Source organism: Mesoplodon densirostris, chromosome 4 (genome assembly GCF_025265405.1).
Source record: "Mesoplodon densirostris isolate mMesDen1 chromosome 4, mMesDen1 primary haplotype, whole genome shotgun sequence".
Classification (NCBI taxonomy): Eukaryota; Metazoa; Chordata; class Mammalia; order Artiodactyla; family Ziphiidae; genus Mesoplodon; species Mesoplodon densirostris.
In genome coordinates this window covers 154,904,717-154,925,619 of record NC_082664.1, presented here as the reverse complement: position 1 = coordinate 154,925,619, position 20,903 = coordinate 154,904,717, and the positions used below count along the sequence as shown (strand labels likewise).

General features: G+C 37.6%; 1 protein-coding gene across 14 annotated transcripts in view; it reads right to left on the bottom strand.

The window, feature by feature from the left end:
* The window catches only part of ZMYND11 (zinc finger MYND-type containing 11), a 144,088-nt gene that overhangs the window by 39,133 nt on the left and 84,052 nt on the right, over nucleotides 1-20,903 (bottom strand). For 10 of the 14 annotated variants that reach the window (XM_060097528.1, XM_060097526.1, XM_060097537.1 and 7 more), the window contains exons 3-5: nucleotides 11,207-11,366; nucleotides 3,196-3,240; nucleotides 351-512 (exon numbers count right to left, since the gene is read on the bottom strand). In XM_060097528.1, the coding sequence (XP_059953511.1) occupies nucleotides 351-512; nucleotides 3,196-3,240; nucleotides 11,207-11,366 (367 nt within the window). The remainder of the gene's footprint in view (nucleotides 1-350; nucleotides 513-3,195; nucleotides 3,241-11,206; nucleotides 11,367-20,903) is intronic. The other 4 variants (XM_060097536.1, XM_060097533.1, XM_060097539.1 and 1 more) reach the window with 2 other exon arrangements.

Sequence of the window (20,903 nt, the reverse complement as noted above, 5' to 3'; positions counted from 1 at the left end):
TCCTGAGAAGCAGAGAGGACTGACTGAACAGACCTTGGTATGGGAGAGTGGTTCTTGATTCCTAAAGGCTATCCATTAAAGAGTCACACAATCCAGCGGGAATTGTAAAGTAAGAGAAAAGAGTATATTTTTACATGATTGAAACTTTCTAAAATCCATACCCTGAATATGTGTCCTGTGATATTCATTTATGAGTGTTCTATGTTCATTAACCAACATTGCAGTAGATAACCCCCACCCTCCAGTACTTTATCCATTAACCTGGCAAGACCACCTGGGATATCTTTGTGCAGCTATTATTAATGAATTCCAACCCTCTGACCAGCACATTAAAGCTCATAGGTACTCACCCTGCAAACTGGGCACTGCCAGTGACTACTGCTGTCTCTAAGCCTGTACTCATCAGACAAACACTTGGAATGATACACACGAAAACACAGGTCACATATCAACACCTCTCCAGGCAAATGGCATTCAAAACAATACCAGTCATGATTTTCTGTTTCCCAGTCCTACAAAAAATACAAAATAGTTTCGTATGACATTTTGTCAATATCTGCAATGACTAAGAACAAAATTGAAACTAAAGTCCATCAGAAGTTAGGCATTATAAACAATTTTAGACATTTACTGTGTTAAAACAAGAGGGAAAAAATACCTAGAAATTCACTTCTTTAAATTTTTAATTCTCTCCTAAACATATTAATATTCAGAAATATCTTAAGGTGATCTGATAACAAAACCAGTCCAAAATGAAATAAGTCCAAAGCCAATCCCAGTTCTAACATTATCTTTCGTTTTTATATAGTCTATGGGATAATTTCTTCAGTAAATGGAATACCCCAAAGCAAGATCTATAACTTAGTATTTCAAACAAACAAACCTCTGTTTTGTTCTGATTTTTAAAAAATATACTAAGTACTTAGCATACTTTGGGAACAGAGAGAATAGTAATAAATTGTGATGCTCACTATTCTTATCTTCTCATCCATGGTATTGGATGCTTTATTGAAAATAACCATTAATCAGAATGTCCATGTTCTGATAGGTTGTCAAATTTTCAGGGTCTGTTGAATTTGGAAAAATAAATTGAAAATGTGAAACTAAAGGTTTAATCACATTCTCCAAAGGACATTACCACAAAAAAAAAAACAAAAAAGGAAGCAGGCTTATTTTCTTATTGGGACTATTCCTGGAAATAAAAGACCATAACTGCAGGTATACAGGTTTCTTCAACATTTTCTTTTTTGTTACACTCTTTTTTTTTTTTTGTACAGCCAGTACCATTTAAACACAAACAGGAGAATAGTGTAAGTTCCTTTAATTTGGAATTCATTCTTCATAAATATCACTCTTAGCTTTTATCAAAAAATACCCCTGTTAAGAGTGACGGATTAATTCTCAACCTTCTTTTGTAGATGTGGAAGTTACATGAATAAGGGTTAAACCCACATTTAGTGTTATCAAGGCCACTTCCCAATGGGGACCTTGAAATTTCAAACTTGGGTTCTGCCATCATTTTTCTTTTTATAAATCACTGTCTACTCTGCTTCTGGGAGAGAGCAGCTTTTTCATTCCCTCTTACATCAATGACTCCCCCAATAAATTGGCTTCGATAGAGCACTTGTCTAGTAAGCACTGACTCACTGGCACCTAAGGTTCAAATGTATTACTGCTTGACCATATGAGAAGGCTACATCTCTCTCCTTCAAAAGGGAAGGGAGTTGCTACTGTTCTGAAATTCACACCTTCCAACCTACATTCAGAGTCATGGCTAAAGTACATTAGTAAGTTCTACAAAAATGTAAACTTTTTGGTTTGCTTTTTAGTAAGAAATTGGCGGTCTTTATCAACCAAAGTAACAAAGAAAAAAGCATGACCATTTTTAGTTATTTGCTGCAGATGTATAAACTCTGGAGATTTACTATGGAGGAATAATTTCAGTCAGACTGCTTAAAAAATCGTAAGATACTGATTTGACAGAAAACCCTAATCTGTGCATGGTGGGAAAAAATCTCCCCCCAAAAGTTTGACACAGTGATGACACAGAGACACAGTAAGTTGTGGTGCCTGGCTGTACTAAAATAACAATCACTGGTGTACCCCTTTCACAGAGCTCATAAGTAAGCTGCATTTTAGCTCTTTCAATGTTTGTATCAAAAAATCATTGATGATCTAGGTTTCAATGGAGGTAAGATTTTTTTTTAGTTAACTCTTCCCAAGTTTAAAACAAAGGATTTCAGAATATTTTCCTCATATCTGTTCAGAAACATCTTAAAGGATTTTCGTGGCTTATATATACTCATTATTAACAAAAGAAACTTCCATCCTTCATCATTTGAATTTTTTTACATTAATTCATCTTCCTGTTATTCTCAAAATGATAGTTACTAGGTTAACTAAGAAAAGGAAGCAAGAGAACACAATTTTGGTCCATAGCTCCAGCCTCCCCGTATCACCTCCTACCTTCGTCTATCCCTACCTTCTCCCATCCACCTATGAAACGAGGATGAAAACGGATCTTTCTTCAATGGGGTGTTTAATTCTAGACCTAGTTTTTCATAAAAATTATAGAAATGAAAGTGTAATTCAAATGAAGTAAAAGTAGAGAAACATTTGGATATATGTTTATATAATGGCATACAACTAACTCTTATCTGATATAAAAGAAAGTATGAGCTGGGAATGTATGTGCTGTTCATTCTTTTAATCACTGCAACAGCTGTTTAGAATATACAAAACATGCAAAAGTCAAGTTCAAAAGTTACTACATTCTGAATCCAGGAAACATTTTTCTGAGGTATAAACGATATAAGCATGTTTATTATAGGTAGAGTTGCCTACGGTTTGTCTTTTAGTAAACAGAATTCATTTATACAGTGCTTATGACTAATACTCAATAATGTATGCCAAAAAGCTAAGCTTGCATTTTCACTGGATTTCACCAGAAATCAGCAACTAACTCTACATTCAGTCTGATCAACATCATAATATGTGAAATGCCACTTCAACACAAGAAAGTTTTTAAAAAGCAAACCTATGAGCACAAAATCCAAAACTAGAAGCAATGTAAAGATAGTATGGTTTTAATGAACAATTCTAGCAAGAGTTAACTAAGCTAGCCTAAAGAAAGAGAAATTTAATTTTTAAAAAAGCAGAATTAAAGTAAAATAACATAGTGCAAAATTAGTTCACCTTGTTTGGGGTTGCTGTCCTGGAGAAAGGCTGCATACTGTAGGCCTTTCAAAATAAAAACAAAATAATCTTGGTCTCTCTACTATAACTTTGCTCAATATCAGGCAATACACAGAGCTAAAGGGATTTTGTACATGGTCAAACTGTTTATTATTTGCTTTACGACATATTATTTTGCAGATGACATCAATTGATAATCTATCAATGTGCTAATCATTAAAGAAAAGACAGTAGCATGCAAACTCAAGAATTATCACTAGTTTAAGAGGAAACGTTTACACTACCACAAAAGATACAAAATGGACATAGAGAAAATCTATAGGAATTCATGTGCCACGAAACCTATAAAGATGTTAGAAAAACATTTTACTAACAAATTCAGTGTCATTATAAATTTGCACAAGATCATGAATGTATGTCTTATTGATCTGAAACTGGTTCAAGCTGGACTTTTTTTTAAAAAATCAGGAGTGATGAATGTAAATGTGGTAAACTTGATAATTCACCACAGTATGAAGTTTATACAGGCTGTCTTCAGAACCTAGTAGAAAACATTCTACCACCAAGAGGCAGCCTGCTGATCTATGTCTCTGTCACCATTTATACATTCAGTTAAGACTCTGGAGCCAGACCGGCTCAAATCCCAGCTTACAGGGTTTTTGTAAGAATCAAACGAGTTACAATGATCGTTAAACTGTTAGCTGGTGTTATTAAGATGATCTATTTGCTATAGAGCACAAAACGGGAATTGACAAGTCACAAAATGATGTGACACTTTCAATGATGTGACACTTTCAATTATACATGTGAATTTCTTCTTCAGGACCTTAAGTTCATTAAGACAGCTAACTCTGTAAGCAAGATGGAGCAAAAACACTGTTAACTTGACTTTAGAGAAGACACTGAAGCAAGAAGGCTCAGTGGGAGAACTGTGTCTGGACAGGGCCTCCCAAACTATCTACCCTCATATTCAAAAGAGAGTTCAGCTTTTAAATTAATTCCCTATTTCTACATAATGAGCAGATAAATCTTACATCATCAAATATGTGTTTCATGTGGTATTTTAACATAGATACAATGTAAAATTAATTAATTCTATACAATTCTAGGTTTACTTTAATTCTGTTAATAAATTCAGTTCATCATTGAGAGGTAAGAATTTTATGGTTAAGTATTTGCAGTAATTTTAAATATTATTTTTTTAATTAAAATATTAAAACATTGCTTAGTGAAATAAAATTTAGAAAGAGGGCAAAAAAAGACAGAACTCTCATACACACACACAGAAGGTGAAAAGAGTATAACAGGATAGCGTGACACAAAATATTCCATTGAATAAAATGGAAATTCTTCACCAAAGCAAGAATAACGTCTAAGTACATTACAATTTGTTTTGCACAAAGAACCATAGTATAACTGTTTTCTAATTAATAATCACCAATACTTCACTTAATACTTAATACTTTACTTACTTAGTAAATAAACAATTGTTTATATTTTTGTATCTGATGCAGGTAACGACCTTTGGAAGAAATGTGTAGTTCTGCACATAATTAACATAAATATAATAAAGTATATTTTACATTAAAAAAATCAACAGAATCCAAGGGATATGAAGTTTTGGACTTAGGGTATTTAAAACATGTGACTGATTAATTTATGACAACTATAATTATAACAAGAAAAATGCAAAGATGTAAACTTTTTAAAAAAAAATCTTACTTCACTGAGCTATATTTATGAAGTGGGCTAGGAAAGTCAAGCTGTTTGCAGGCCTCTCAATATTTTTCCAAGAACAAAGCAAAGGAACACTTCTGGACAGGGCTGTTTATGTTAATGGTGTGATTTCTGAAGAATAAGACATAAATCCAATCCTACCTCTTAAACAAAAGATGTGAGCTTTTAGCCAAGTTTTAAGAGGTATATAAACCTTAGTTTCTTTTAGACTGGTCCTTCTGAATCAGGAGAAGCAAATGAAGATGGAAAGAAGTGCCTATCTTGTCCCTCTGTAAACTAAAACTAAATCCACTTATCCCCAACATAACATGTTAATCTCTTCAAGAAACCATAAAATTTGTATTTTCATTAATGATGCTTCTTAAAAGCTATCAAACCTTAACTAAAGACCTACATAAAAACTAGCATGAGGTCCTGCTTATCGGCAGAACAAATTGGATTATGTAAAAAGTACTGAAGCTGAAGCAGGGCTGACCAGCCAAGACCTGAGCTCATGTCTGTAGTTGCTCTCGAATCTGGTGGAAGGACTTTAACTGAAAATGTAAGCTGTGGTTCCTAAGCTGATACTTTATTTTTGGACTGGCATTAACCACGCAAGAAGAAATGAGACCCTGAGTCCAGATCTGACAGGTAAGTAAAGAGAGAAGTAGTCTCATAGCAAACATCACCTTTTTACACTTTTAAGTTATCCTCTACACTGGTGACCAAATTATTTAATGTCAGATAAAAAGTATCTGTCAAATTATAGGGGAGAGTCATAGCTTTGTGCCAGGGACCATGAATCAAGTTGGGAGTCACCAAGTAAATAATATCAACTGCCTCAATATTAAAACACATGTTTGATATGTTTTATCTGCAAATGATCCATAACTCAAGGTCACCTGCCCTACTATACTTATACAGGCACACCTCGGAGATACTGCGGGTTCAGTTCCAGACCACCGCAATAAAGCTATTATTGCAAGAAGGAGAGTCACACGAATTTTTTTGGTTTCTCAGTGACATAAAAGTTGTGTTTACACTATACTGCAGTCTATTAAGTGTGCAATAACATTATGTCTAAAAAAACATACAGACATTAATTTAAAAATACTTTATTGCTAAAAATGCTAACCATCATCTGACAATGCAGGGTTGCCACAAATCTTCAATTTGTAAAAAAAGCGCAATAAGCCAAATCACAATAAATCGAGGTATGCCTGTATTACATTAAATATTTTTATAAGACCTTCCTATCTTTAGTGGGTTAAGAGTTTAACTCATAAGAAATTAACTTGTATTTATTACAAAGGGAGCTAAATACCAAACTCAACTCAGCTGAGCAGTGGTAAAATTCTGCCCAAGAAATATATTTCTTAAGTTGTTAGAATAGAGGACGTGAAATATCGTGATCGAATATGGATTGAATGTAGCCATCCATGTACATTAGTTTAGAGCAAGCAGATGATGAAGCAATCTATGGAAACATGTAGTCTTTCTTAAAGAAACAAGCCTTGATAATAACACAACAGTTTCACACTGTGCCCAGGTCTAGTGGCCTTTTACCAATATAATTTCAAAAGCTTTAAAAACGATCTCTAAAAGAATTATTCAGATCATGAGTGAATATTAATGACAGAAATCTGGAAATTAAAGATTACCATAGAAAACTTACAAGAGTGTTGCCCAGGTTCAGCAAGCTTGTCGTTTTAAAAATTGGTTGGTACATATACTTTTATGTGTTTAATTTTGCTAATATTTAAGCTAACCATTTAAAATTGAGAGAGGCCTCATTTTTAATAATGTTTTTCATTCTACTATCTCAAATGGATATATTTAAAATATCACCATGAAGATGCTTGTCTATTGCTGAATTTTATCATAGTTTCTCCAAATAAATTATCACTTCAATAGAGATACAAATGGTGGTTAAGATCAGCAAGCATCTCAGAATGTCTAAAAATCATTTCATTCCTAGCAGAAAGAATCTCAGTACAATGGAGGCTACTCTTTGAATTACACAGGTTTCCTCTTAAACGGTTATATATAATTATATCCTGAAATAGTCTTAGAGTTAGGCTTTTATTACATGATAGCTCGGTTTAATAAAAATATTGTTCAAGATATGCATATTTTTCAATTGCATCAAGTTTTAAAAAATAAGCATTGGAAAAAAGGTAGCGAGAAGGAATAAAAACATGACACAACAGACTCTTTGCTCAATGATAGTTGAGTGGCCTAAAGAAATGACACTCTTGCCTACCTTCTCCTTCTCAACATAATCATGGCCGTGAATACAAGAGGATTCCAGCCTCTTTGCTAATACAAGGTATCTCGAGGGATATAACTTGTGGGACTTATCAAGAGGAATCAACTTTTCCCCCACCTCTGAGCTATAGCTACTATTTTTAGAGGCTATAGAAGGAAAAGAAGAAGAGCTTTACTACCATTTTTCAAATGACAGAACTTCCTGAGTAAAGGATCTTTGTAACTTTGAATAAAGGTTTAAAAATGAATAGCCAAGGGCTTCCCTGGTGGCGCAGTGGTTGAGAGTCCGCCTGCCGATGCAGGGGACACGGGTTCGTGCCCCGATCCCGGAGGGTCCCGCATGCCGCGGAGCGGCTGGGCCCGCGAGCCATGGCCGCGGAGCCTGTGTGTCCGGAGCCTGTGCTCCGCAACGGGAGAGGCCGCGGCAGTGAGAGGCCCGCGTACAGCAAAAAAAAAAAAAAAAAAAAAATGAATAGCCAAAAACTCCTATCCCTTTCCTTCCCAAGGCCATATATACCTACTTGACTTTTTCTTCTCTTGATAATGAGTAGGAAGTCAACAAAAATAATAACGTACACTTTTCAATCTAAAAACTCAAGCTTTTAGAGGAATCATATCATATACAAAGTGGAGAAACTATAAAGGAGAGTCCCAGACTGAAACGCCAGCATGCAGGGCTGTCACTAGCCCACGAAGTACCTTTGCGCCAATTAGAAAGTTGACCCTTCCCTAAGACTGATTTTGTTAGAACAGGACGCTTTACTGCCATATGCTAGAGATCTGCTGAATAAACATGCAAGTACCTGATGTCTGAGAAGTAGATGGCACTTCCTAAGCTGTGAGGTTCAAAACCAGCCCCGATACACAGCAGCCTGCATGCACAGGCCACACAGTCCCTACAAACACACAGAGCTGGCCATTGTAAGATGACTGTGCTCTGCCAAGTGTGACCCATGTCAGTCATGTGTCCTTCTAGAGTATTCTAAGGGCATGAAAACCATAGCACACAGACAGCCCCAGGGTCGCCAGGTGGTCCACCGGCCATAGCCATGAGATACACATATAATTAGTTTCATCATTTTATATCTACGCCTTAAATATAGATCCATCATCCTAAGGGAAAATCTCTTAACAAATCTTGTGTTTGAGGTTACAGGTTAAAAGTAAAAAAAAAAACGTGATGGGAATTTTTGCTTGCTGTTTAGTAAGAAATTTGTGTGCTTTTGCTACACTATATATAGGCACTTCTTGTTTTAAACATACTTATTCACTGGTCAAAAACTTGCTTTGAGTACATAGTTATATGCTTTCTACAGATAATCTCGTTAATCCTCAAAACAATCAAATGAAAGCTATATTATGTCCCTGTTACAGGTGAGGAATGAGCATCAGAGGTTAAGAAATTTCCTCAAGGTCACACAACTAAAAAAATATTTGAGGGGCTTCCCTGGTGGCACAGTGGTTAAGAATCTGCCTGCCAATGCAGGGGACACAGGTTTGAGCCCTGGGCCGGGAAGATCCCACATGCCGCGGAGCAACCAAGCCCGTGAGCCCCTACTACTGAAGCCCGTGAGCCTAGAGCCCGTGCTCCGCAACAAGAGAAGCCACCGCAATGAGAAGCCCGTGCATCGCAACAAAGAGTAGCCTCCACTCACCACAATTAGAGAAAGCCCACGGGCAGCAATGAAGACCCAATGCAGCCAAAAATAAATAAATTAATAAAAAAAATATTTGAGATGGAATTGAAACCCCCATCAATTGTAACATATATGACCTTACCTCTTTCAACTACACTACATTGCCTATGTATTTTTAATAGTTGCATATTTCATAAACGAGGTATAATTTTTATATACTTAGTTACACTTAAATCATATACGCATACTTGGTATAAAAATGCTTGTGAATAAGAATCAACCAGAATAAAATCTGTTTGATTTACATGTAAGATTTCATCTAGAAAAAAGAAAAAGGATGATGCTATAAAAATATATGCAGTAAGAACATGTAAAAATAAAAGTAGAATACAGAACCTAATGTAGTCATGAACATACAACTCATTAACTGCTTGTTGAATTAAACTGAATAAAAAACCCTCAACTTGAAGGGGGAAAAAAGCACATGGAAAAGGACAAATCTAAAAAGGAGAAATAGGGGCTTCCCTGGTAGCGCAGTGGTTGAGAGTCCGCCTGCCGATGCAGGGGACACGGGTTCGTGCCCCGGTCTGGGAAGATCCCACATGCCGCCGAGCGGCTGGGCCCGTGAGCCATGGCCACTGAGCCTGCGCGTCCAGAGCCTGTGCTCCGCAATGGGAGAGGCCACAACAGTGAGAGGCCCACGTACCGCAAAAAAATAAAAATAAATAAATAAATAAAAAGGAGAAATAAAATCACTTTTATGAATAAATGTACACATGATCCACAAACCAAAGTCCTGTGGATTAAGTTGCATTTACTATTGGTTACTTACTATATAAATCTCAGAAATTACTGGCTTGGCCAAAAAGTTTGTTTGGGTTTTTCTGTAACATGTTATGGAAAAATCTAAACAAACTTTTTGGCCAACCCAGTATCAATATACCCTTCTGTACTAAATCTGTACATGGCTAAGTGTTTTGGGACTAGAAATTTTATATTATCTAGATTATTTTGAGTGTATAATAAGCTATCAACTAACCATGGCCCTCCTTCAAATGTCTGCTGTACATAGATTTATGTCACTTGACATTATTATTATTATTATTATTATGGCCTGGCACCCAAAGTTTCTTTATTGGCAAAAAGCTTTACTTTTCTGTAAGGTAAAGAAGAATCAGCTTACAGAAGAATTATACTGGTATAAACATTTTCACCTAAGTTTTCAAGAACACTTCTAGTGCACAAATCAAGTGATAGCAATGAAATTAAACATTTTTTTCTTCCATGTTTTCTGTTTGTGTAAAACGTGAATTTTCTTTCCAGAAACTTTCAGGGCACATATTAAATTGACAAGAACAGTGTAAAACACTAACAGCTTCTCTAAGATATAACTGATAGCTGCCTCTATGGACCAGCTCCCCACAGAAAAGTGTTCTTAGTTTATTGCTCTCAGACCTGACAGGTGGGTGTCTGTGTGTTGGCTCAAATGCCAAGAGCCAGAAAGGGAAAGACAATGTTTTGCAGAAGTGTTTCCACAAATAACCAATTTTAAGATTTTGTGTCATTTTTATAATTTTAGGTTTTAGAGAATTTATGATAAAACTCTCAATGTATCTAATTACTAAATCTATTCCGTTCAGAACTAAAAAATTAATGTTTATTATATTTGAAAGCTTCCCTTTCCAAAAACAGACTTTTCATGAAGGTATTAGAAAAATCAAAAGCAAATAAGGTAGGAAGACAGAAATAGTACACATGAAACCAATCTTTACATTAAAAAAATGTACTTCTGGGCCTCCCTGGTGGCGCAGTGGTTGAGAGTCCGCCTGCCGATGCAGGGGATACGGGTTCGTGCCCCGATCTGGGAGGATCCCATATGCCGCGGAGCGGCTGGGCCCGTGAGCCATGGCCGCTGGGACTGCGCGTCCGGAGCCTGTGCTCCGCAGCGGGAGAGGCCACAACAGTGAGAGGCCCGCATACCGCAAAAAGAAAAAAAATAAAATAAAATAAAAAAATGTACTTCTATATGTGCCCCTAAGTAAAAAAGTATATATCCCTTTCAAATCTGTCTAGATGGCATCAACATTATCCTCATCAAAACATTTTTTACTAATATTTACTGAAGAAAATGCTTAGGAATACCATTAAATTGTGCGTACATTAAAAGGGCTTTCCTTTGTTTTATTTTTCAGATTCAAGGTAATCTAGACAGAAAAAGCAGGCTCCAAGTTTTCTCCTAAAGAATCAGGAAGGAAAGTATCCATCCTACCAATGCAGGTCCTTAATGTTAATAAAAACTGTGGAAGTGAATATTACTAAACTTCTGAAAATAAATTTCTATGGGTTATATTCAAATAACGTTCCAGATTTATAAAATAAAAAAAACTTACAATCTCATCGCCTGGCAACCAATATCCTTCCTGTTCGATACCAGCTTTTGAACCTTTACAGCCCACTGTTAGCGTTTCCACAATAAGACCATCTTTCACAGCCAAGCTCAGCTGACGAGTGGTCTCTTTTGGATGCATACCGTGGACTCGAGACATGTACCTGAATACAGAGGAAAAACAAATTTAAAATCCCTTAGTACTAAAAAATAAAAATGGATAAAAATAAGAAAATAGAGGTGATTTCTCTTTTATTGTGACATACTTATCAGAGCCCTGCAGAAAGAGAGAAAAGCCAGTCCTCAATACTTAACTCTTTCAATTATCACGATATTTTAAACCTTAAGTCTACTTTGTATATTTAGAGGAATATGTGTTCAAAATAGTCCCAAACTAGCATATATAAATCATTTAACAGATTTTAGTCAAACATCCCATTTAGTTCTAGCCTCTGGAGCAATTGCCACTAACCTCCACTCTACAGATTCTAAGTCTAGAATTTTATAATCTTCAAGATGTTAGAATATAAAGTACTTTTACTCAAAACTTAGGGAATGACACTAAAGAAAATACAGAAATTACACGAGTGGTTGTCAACATATAAAGAAAACAAGAATGAATGCTGTGATCAATAAGGCAAAAATGTGATTTTCAATTAAATATATTTTGAACTCGATCACTAAATACAAGCTCTCTCTGATTTATAGTAACATGGCATATTTTTTAATTAAAAAATTTTATTTCAAACACACCCTGTACCACAGAGAATAATATTGCAGAATCTCTTGTACTCAGCAATCATACTGAACTCATGGCATATTTGCTTCATATCATTTTGTTTTTTAAGGAAATAAAATGTTACAGCTACAGTTGAATTTGTGCCATTTTCCATTCCCCTCCAATCAAATCCCAACACCCTCTACCAGTAAACTAGGGTAGCCCGACACAAAAACATACTATGAGACAAACCAGGCTGGCCTCAGTCTCTCCAGAGAAACATTCTGTGCTGGAAGACAGAGCAGAAGTGCCCAAGGGTCTGCAAGAAAATTAAGTACGACACAAGGATTCTGTATCCAGTTAATCTGTCATTTAAGTATCAAAGCAGTCAAAACAAATCATTTTCAAAATGCAAGGGCTTCCTGGTGGCGCAGTGGTTAAGAATCCTTCTGCCGGGCTTCCCTGGTGGCGCAGTGGTTGGGAGTCCGTCTGCCAATGCAGGGGACACGGGTTCATGCCCCGGTCCAGGAGGATCCCACGTGCCGCGGAGCGGCTGGGCCCGTGAGCCATGGCCGCTGAGCCTGCGCGTCTGGAGCCCGTGCTCCGCAACGGGAGAGGCCACAGTGGTGAGAGGCCCGCGTACCGCAAAAAAAAAAAAAAAAAAAGAATCCTTCTGCCAATGCAGGAGACACAGGTTCGAGTCCTGGTCCAGGAAGATCCCACATACCACGGAGTAACTAAGCCCGCGTGCCAAAACTACTGAGCCTGCACTCTAGAGCCCGCGAGCCACAACTACTGAGCCCGTGTGCCACAACTACTGAAGCCCACAGGCCCTAGAGCCAGTGCTCTGTAACAAGAGAAGCCACCTCAATTAGAAGCCTGCGCACCACAACGAAGAGTAGCCCCCGCTCAACTGCAACTAGAGAAAGCTCATGTGCAGCAACAAAGACCCAATGCAGCCAAAAATAAATATAATTAATTTTTAAAAAATGCAAGAGGGCCTCCCTGGTGGCGCAAGTGGTTGAGAGTCCGCCTGCCAATGCAGGGGATACGGGTTCGTGCCCCGGTCTGGGAGGATCCCATATGCCGCGGAGCGGCTGGGCCCGTGAGCCATGGCCGCTGAGCCTGCGCGTCCGGAGCCTGCGCGTCCGGAGCCTGTGCTCCGCGACGGGGGAGGCCACAACAGTGAGAGGCCCGCATACCGCAAAAGGAAAAAAAAAAAAAAAAAAAAAAATGCAAGAACTTGGGACATCCCTGGCAGTCCAGTGGTTAAGACTCCACACTTCCAACGCAGGGGTTGTGGACTCGATCCCTGGTCGGGGAAATAAGATCCCATATGCTGCTCGGTGTGGCCCAAAAATTTAAAAAAAAAAAAAAAAAAGCAAGAACTCATCCCTGAAGAAACTTCTAAACTCAGGGGATGAATATCAAGCAAGACAAGGAGTAAACCGTGGCAGAGGGACCACAGAGCCTTCTGTGTCTTCAGTTCGTGGAAGAGAACTGTTTTCTGTTTAGGAGATAACTGCATTGGCAGAGAAAATAGCACTATTTAAAGTTAACTGGAGGGTAAGAAGGAAGTGACGTGGGGAGTCGCAGCCCCACTGTAGTAGGAGAAGGGGGAGGAGAAGACAAGGTGGAGTCAGTCCACACAGACTGATTTGTCAACTTTACTGACTGTGAGTCAAGGGAGACAAATCATGCAGTAGAGGTATAAATATATTTTGATATATAAAGGTCAACACCAATGGAAATAATCAACTGAAGTTTGGAATATGGGGAAGGGAAATGGGCAAAAGTGAAAATGTACTAATTTCCTCACTGTTCATAACAGGGAGCCAACAGAAATTCTCTTAGGAATTAAGCACACCACTGCATTTAAGTTTATAAAGGTACTCTTTGAACAAAAAAAACAAAATTTCTAAGTTATCTGAAGAAACTCATAAAAAACACATTATGTAGCAAAGACAAAAACTAACAAAAGAAAGGATATTAAACATGAGAGGACCAAAACCAAACAAGTTTGTCTTTCTAATATATACAAATTGGCTAAACTCAACAATTAAAGAGAAAAAGACATATTGGATCACAAAACAAAAAATATACTATCTACAAGAAACAAACTTAAAGTGACTTAGACTGAAAAAGAATGGGCAAAGGCATATCATAAAAATGCAATCCAAATGAAACAGGGATCAATACTGCAACGGATAAGTTTCGGAAATCAGGGCAAAAATCATTTTTAAAAAAGACAAAGAGGGGCCTCCCTGGTGGCGCAAGTGGTTAAGAGTCCGCCTGCCGATGCAGGGGATGCGGGTTCGTGCCCCGGTCTGGGAGGATCCCATATGCCGCGGAGCGGCTGGGCCCATGAGCCATGGCCGCTGGGCCTGCGCATCCGGAGCCTGTGCTCCGCAACGGGAGAGGCCACAACAGTGAGAGGCCCACATACCGCAAAAAGAAAAAAAAAAAAAAAAAAAAAAAAAGACAAAGAGGGCATAGGTAGTTATAAAACAAAAACTATAAGAAATAAAGGAGGGCTTCCCTGGTGGCGCAGTGGTTGAGAGTCCGCCTGCCGATGCAGGGGACACGAGTTCGTGCCCCAGTCTGGGAAGGTCCCACATGCCGTGGAGCGGCTGGGCCCGTGAGCAACGGCCGCTGAGCCTGCGCGTCCGGAGCCTGTGCTCCGCAACGGGAGAGGCCACAACAGTGAGAGGCCTGCGTACCGCAAAAAAAATTAAAAATAAATAAATAAATAAATAAATAAAATTGAGCATGAAGTCAGACATAAAAATGACCTTGGGACCTCCCTGGTGGCACAGTGGTTAAGAATCCGCCTGCCAATGCAGGGGACACCGGTTCGATCCCTGGTCCGGGAAGATCCCACATGCCATGGAGCAACTAAACCTATGTGCCACAACTACTGAGCCCACAAGCCACAACTACTGAGCCCGCGCACCTAGAGCCCATGCTCCGCAACGAGAAGCCACCACAATGAGAAGCCCACGCACCGCAACGAAGAGTAGCCCCTGCTCGCTGCAACTAGAGAAAGTCTGCACGCAGCAGCAAAGACCCAACGCAGCCAAAAAAAAATGACCTTAATAGATTCCAAAAGTGATACAGACATTTCCTAGTTGCAGTGAACTTAAACCAGACATTAATAACGAAAGAAAGGGCCTCCCTGGTGGCGCAAGTGGTTGAGAGTCCGCCTGCCGATGCAGGGGATACGGGTTCGTGCCCCGGTCTGGGAGGATCCCATATGCCGCGGAGCGGCTGGGCCCGTGAGCCATGGCCGCTGAGCCTGCGCGTCCGGAGCCTGCGCGTCCGGAGCCTGTGCTCCGCAGCGGGGGAGGCCACAGCGGTGAGAGGCCCGCATACCGCAAAAAACAAAAAATAAATAAAATAAAATAAAATAACGAAAGAAAACTCTCATAAACTACTGATTCAAAAGGTTACCTGGAAACTGCAAAAAATCTAAAAACAATAATTAAAAAGCTAAAGCAGTGCTAGTGAAGAAAAACCACAAAAATTGTAGAACAATATTAATCCAAGAGCTCCTTCTCAGTGAAAAATAAAATGAAGACATCATTAGCTAATCTAATCAAGAATGAAGACACAAAGCACAAAAACATACAAACTAAGAAATGTCTACAGAGACAAAGCCATATATAAAAGGGAAATTAAAACAGTCATAAGCAACTACTTTGTTCATTTCTGTGCGAAGATATAATCACTACGATATTCTAGGAAAATATAAATGACCAAAAGTTGACCAGAAAAAAAGAAAATACTTAAAAAGGCCAATGTTTCCAAAGAAATAAACAGAGGAAGTTGGCAAATAACCTGTCCAGAATAACACCAGGTAGGGACATATTCACAAGGTAATTCTATCAAACTTTTAGTGATCAGGTAACTCCAATGCAATTTAGACTCTTCCAGGACATAATAAAGAAGGAAAGCAAGGAATCTAACATAATAATTGTAACAAAACCCCACAAAAATTGCATAGAAAAAGAAAACTAGTGTCCCATAGGAATATTGGTATAAAAATCTTAAATAAAATATTTGAATATACAGTCTAATATTAAATATTAACATAAATTAATGTTAATATATTAATATATTCAAATATCAAAAGAATGTACCATAACTGGGTATTTAATTCCAGGATTTCTAGGAAGATTTATTATTAAGAAATCTAGAAATATAATTCATCCCATTAATAGATCAAAAGTGAAAAATCACAAAATTTCTAAACATGTTGAAAATTATTTAGTAAAATTCAACATCTAGCCCCTAACAAAATGGGAATGAAAAAGCACTTCCTTAACCTAATCAGGAATATTCAAAAATGTCTTTGACACTCTGCCAAAGGTAATAACCAACTGAAATAGCTGAAATAGAGAAAGAAATAGGGTATAAAAGTTGGTAAGGAGTTAAAATGATCATTATTTGCATAATACATACTTATAAAAACCAAGAAAATCAGCTAGTGTGCTATTTTAAATCAAAGAATTTACTCAATTATTTGTTTGGGTACAAACTAATATACTAAAATTAATAGCATTCATATACACATACATAACAAAAAAATTTAGGAGATTTAAAATAAGACAAGACCCCAATTATTTACTACAGCAATAAGAAAAATAAAATACTTAGTAACAGAAGAAAGGACAAGATCTATATGAAGAAATTTTTGAAAAGCTACTGATATAAAAAAAGAGCAAATGGAAAGTCATGCTCGATATTTAGATGAAAAACAACAAAATCCAAATTGCCTCTAAGATAATTTAACTGAACACCACCACAAACTAGGCAAGTTGATTCTAAAGTTCTGTAGAGGATTAAACAAGAACTTCTCAGCAATTCTGCTTCTAGATATTCATCCTATAGACACAGATGCGTGTGAAATAATACCCAAGGGAGGAAATTCATTTTAGCATTTTTGACAGCAAGAAGAGATGAGAAACATCTAAACATACATCTTAGGGACCTGGCTAATTTATAATATAACATGCCAAGGGTTATTATATAATCATTAAAAGAAATGAAGCAGTGTTACAGACATTAAGATGACATAAGTTCTAAGATATATTGTATTTAAAAAATCATGGTATAAGGGATAATATCCAAAATATATAAAGAATTCATACAATTCAATAGCAAAAAACAACCCAACTAAAAACCAGGCAGAGGACCTGAATAGACACTCCAAAGAAGACATACAGATGGCCAACAGGTATATGAAAAGATGCTCAACATCACTAATCATCAGGGAAATGCAAATCAAAAATCACAATGAGATATCACTTCACACCTATTAGAATGGCCATCATCAAAAAGACAAGAGATAACAAGTGTTGGTGAGGATGTGGAGAAAAGGGAACCTTTGTACGGTGTTAGTGGGAATGTAAATTGCTTTAGCCACTATAGAAAAGAAATGGAGATTCCTCAAAAAATTTAAAATAGAACTACCATATGATCCAGCAATTCTATTTCTGGGTATTTATCTGAAGAAAATGAAAACACATCTGCACCCCCATGTTCCCTGAAGCATTATTTACAATAGCCAAGATATTTACAAGAGACAAGACATGGAAACAACCTAAGTGTCCATGGACAGACGAATGAATAAAGAAAATGTGAGATACAGATATATAATGGAATATTAGCCACAAAAAAGGAAATAAATCTTGCCTTTTGTGACAACACAGATGGATACTGAAGGCATCATGCTAAGTGAAATAAGTCAGACATGGAAAGACAAATACCATATGATCTCACTTATATGTGAAACAAACCAAAAAAAAAAAAGCTCATTTGATACAGAGAACAGACTGGTGGTTGCCAGAGGTGGGAAGTGGGGAGGGGAGTGGGCAAAACGGGTGACCATGGTCAAAAGGTACAAACTTCCAGTTATTAGATAAATAACTCATGGAGATGTAGTGTACATCATAGTGACTATAATTAATACTATTGTACTGCATATTTGAAAGTTGCTAAGAGAATAGATCTTAAAATTCCTCATCACAAGAAAAAAGTTTTTTGTAACTGTGTGGTGATGAATGTTAACTAGACTTACGGTGATCATTTTGCAATACACACAAATATTGAATCATTATCTTGTATACCTAAAACTAATACAATGTTATTTGTCACTTATACCTCAATTTAAAAAAAGTCAGTGAAAAAAAATCATGGTATAAAATGGTACAATTTCTCAAAAACATTATATAATTATCTCTGTATAAGAGTTCTAGAGGTATATTCCAGGAACTGTAAAAGACATTACTTCCAAGAACATTGGTTCAGCAGGCAGGGGTAGGAGGAAGACTTTTTTTTTTTAAACAGTACTCCCTTTTGATTTTTGTTCATGTACCTATTGGCTGAAGACTATTTTTACAGAAAAGTAGCCACCATCTACCATCCATCCAAATGTACGAAAGCTCCTTTCTCCCACACAAGCTTGCCAATCTTGGGCAGGTCCCCTCCTTCCTTTCTAAACTCATCTTAGCTCTTCTGTCCTTTATTCATCCATAATAATTTTAAAGTCAATCGGCAAGATCCATGAAAAACACTGCTGTGATTTAGATTAGAGGAGAATAAATACCATTACAATATTAAGTAATGTTAACTTTCACTGATGAACTCTGCATAATTGTTCATTTATTTATAGCTTTTTCTATGTCCTTAGTAAGGTCTTATAATTTTTCCCCATAAAACTCTTGCACATCTTTTGGGTTTTTCCTAGGTACTGCATGTTTTTTGTTTCTTTTGAAAAGAGGGTTTTATTTAATATTTTCTGGTTGGTGGTTGCTGGTACACCAAGGTTGGGAAACCCTGCTAAACCCTTATTAGTTTTAGGTTTGTCTAAGTACGTCTACTAAACTTGTCTTTTCTTAGTGTGCTAATTAGGACTTCCAGTACAATGTACCCTTAGGTAGTATTAATATGGATATCCTTGTTTCAGATCTTGCAAAGGATTCATATAACACACTTTCATCATTAAACACACTTGCTGAAGGTTACTATTAGATATATTTTATCAATATAAAGTGATAAATATAAATATGATGGTTGCTAAAGGATATTGGTAGCTTTTATTAAGAAAATTCCTTTCCAGTCCCAGTTTGCTGTTTTGTTTTAACAAGAAACGCATTATACTTTATTATTCCTTGATACATTTTTTTTTTTTTTTTTTTTTTTTTTTGCTGTACGCGGGCCTCTCACTGCTGTGGCCTCTCCCGTTGCGGAGCACAGGCTCCGGACACACAGGCTCCGCGGCCATGGCTCGCGGGCCCAGCCGCTCCGCGGCATGTGGGATCTTCCGGGATCGGGGCACGAACCCGTGTCCCCTGCATCGGCAGGCGGACTCTCAACCACTGCGCCACCAGGGAAGCCCTCCTTGATACATTTTAATCCACTGAATTTCACCACACAAATGGGTCTTCTTAGCCACTGTGCACTCAAACAGCAGTAGAGCATGGATGAAGGCACAATAAAAGAGAACTTTCCTTTCTCTTAGTGACAGCATGTTGGGCTCGACTTCCTTAGTTCAGAGCAATGCCTAAACTTGAGGAATTCCTTACTTTTTCTCACCTGTTTTTCTCAAAAAGTAGAACAGAACCAGAGTGCTGCAGATGTTACACAAATGAGGAGTAACATCATCTTACTCAGTATTATAGGCTAAGCATACTGGATAAGCCTTAAGACTATCCAAGGTAATTATAAATATATTCTGAATGACTGAGTGACTCAAACAATACCTTAAATATAACAAAGGGTCCCAACCCATTTTTCCTTTTCTTAGATCATCAAGTACTCAGGAAGGTTTAGTGCCTGTGAAAATACTTATGCTAATAATTCAGGTTAAGGTCACTCCAGGTCTCTCATTTTCTTACATGCCACATATCCATCACAAGGACTGATCTTCAAATAAAGAGACAAAAAGAGCAGTTTGGGTTTGAGATGCATTTAGAATGGCCATCTAGTCTCCTATTTTAATTTCACTTAATATAAATCATGAAATAGTATGTAAATGTCTACAATTTAAATATTACATAGTCAATTTCTCTGAACTTTTTCAACAGCTTTTTAATTTTCTCCCATCCTATCCATTTTCTTTCCAATAATTTTCCTCCCAATGTCTCTCCTAGGATGCTACTTTCCAACAGGTGTTGAGCACTGAAGTGTGCCCAAGCAAAAGGCTGCGGAACCCAGGGTTATTTCATCTCCCCTGAGATAATTCTGCATGTTCCAAGACAAAAAAATATAGTTGATGGTAACAGCCATTGCTAATTTAACATTTTTACAAAAGAAGTCTTATGAATCATAATTTCCTAAAATTAATTATCTATCTTTAACCCTTCTAATAATGATTCCATCTCAGAAACTTGTGTCATGCAGTTTGAAATGAGTATATTGAGAGATGGGCACACTAATGAAAACAATATCACTATGATCATACCCTGCAGAAGAAGGAACCACCAAAAAATGCACTGGTATGTTTTCTGTTAATTAAAAAATATAAGGAACGCCTAGTATTGTCCTCCTGACCCTTACCTCAGGGGTCCCCAACCCCCAGGCCGAGGCCTGTTACAAACCGGGCCACACAGCAGGAGGTGAGCAGCGGGCAAGTGAGCGAAGAAGCTTCATGTGCCGCTCCCCATCGCTCCCCACCGCTTCCCACCGCTCCCATTACTGCCTGAACCACCTCCCCCCAACCCCCGGTCCGTGGAAAAACTGTCTTTCACAAAACCAGTCCCTGGTGCCAAAAAGTTTGGGGACCACTGCCTTACTTACACCTTCACACTATCATGAAGGCTAGAGGCCTTCATTTTGATGGCAATATAGCAAATTTATTTTAAGTGTACTCTGGATGATCTGGATAAAATCAGTACTGCCCCATAATTTCTGTACCTAACGGCTCCCAACTGGCCTCACTGAACTGGCTCAGGGGCTGAAAAAAGACTCAACTGAAAACATC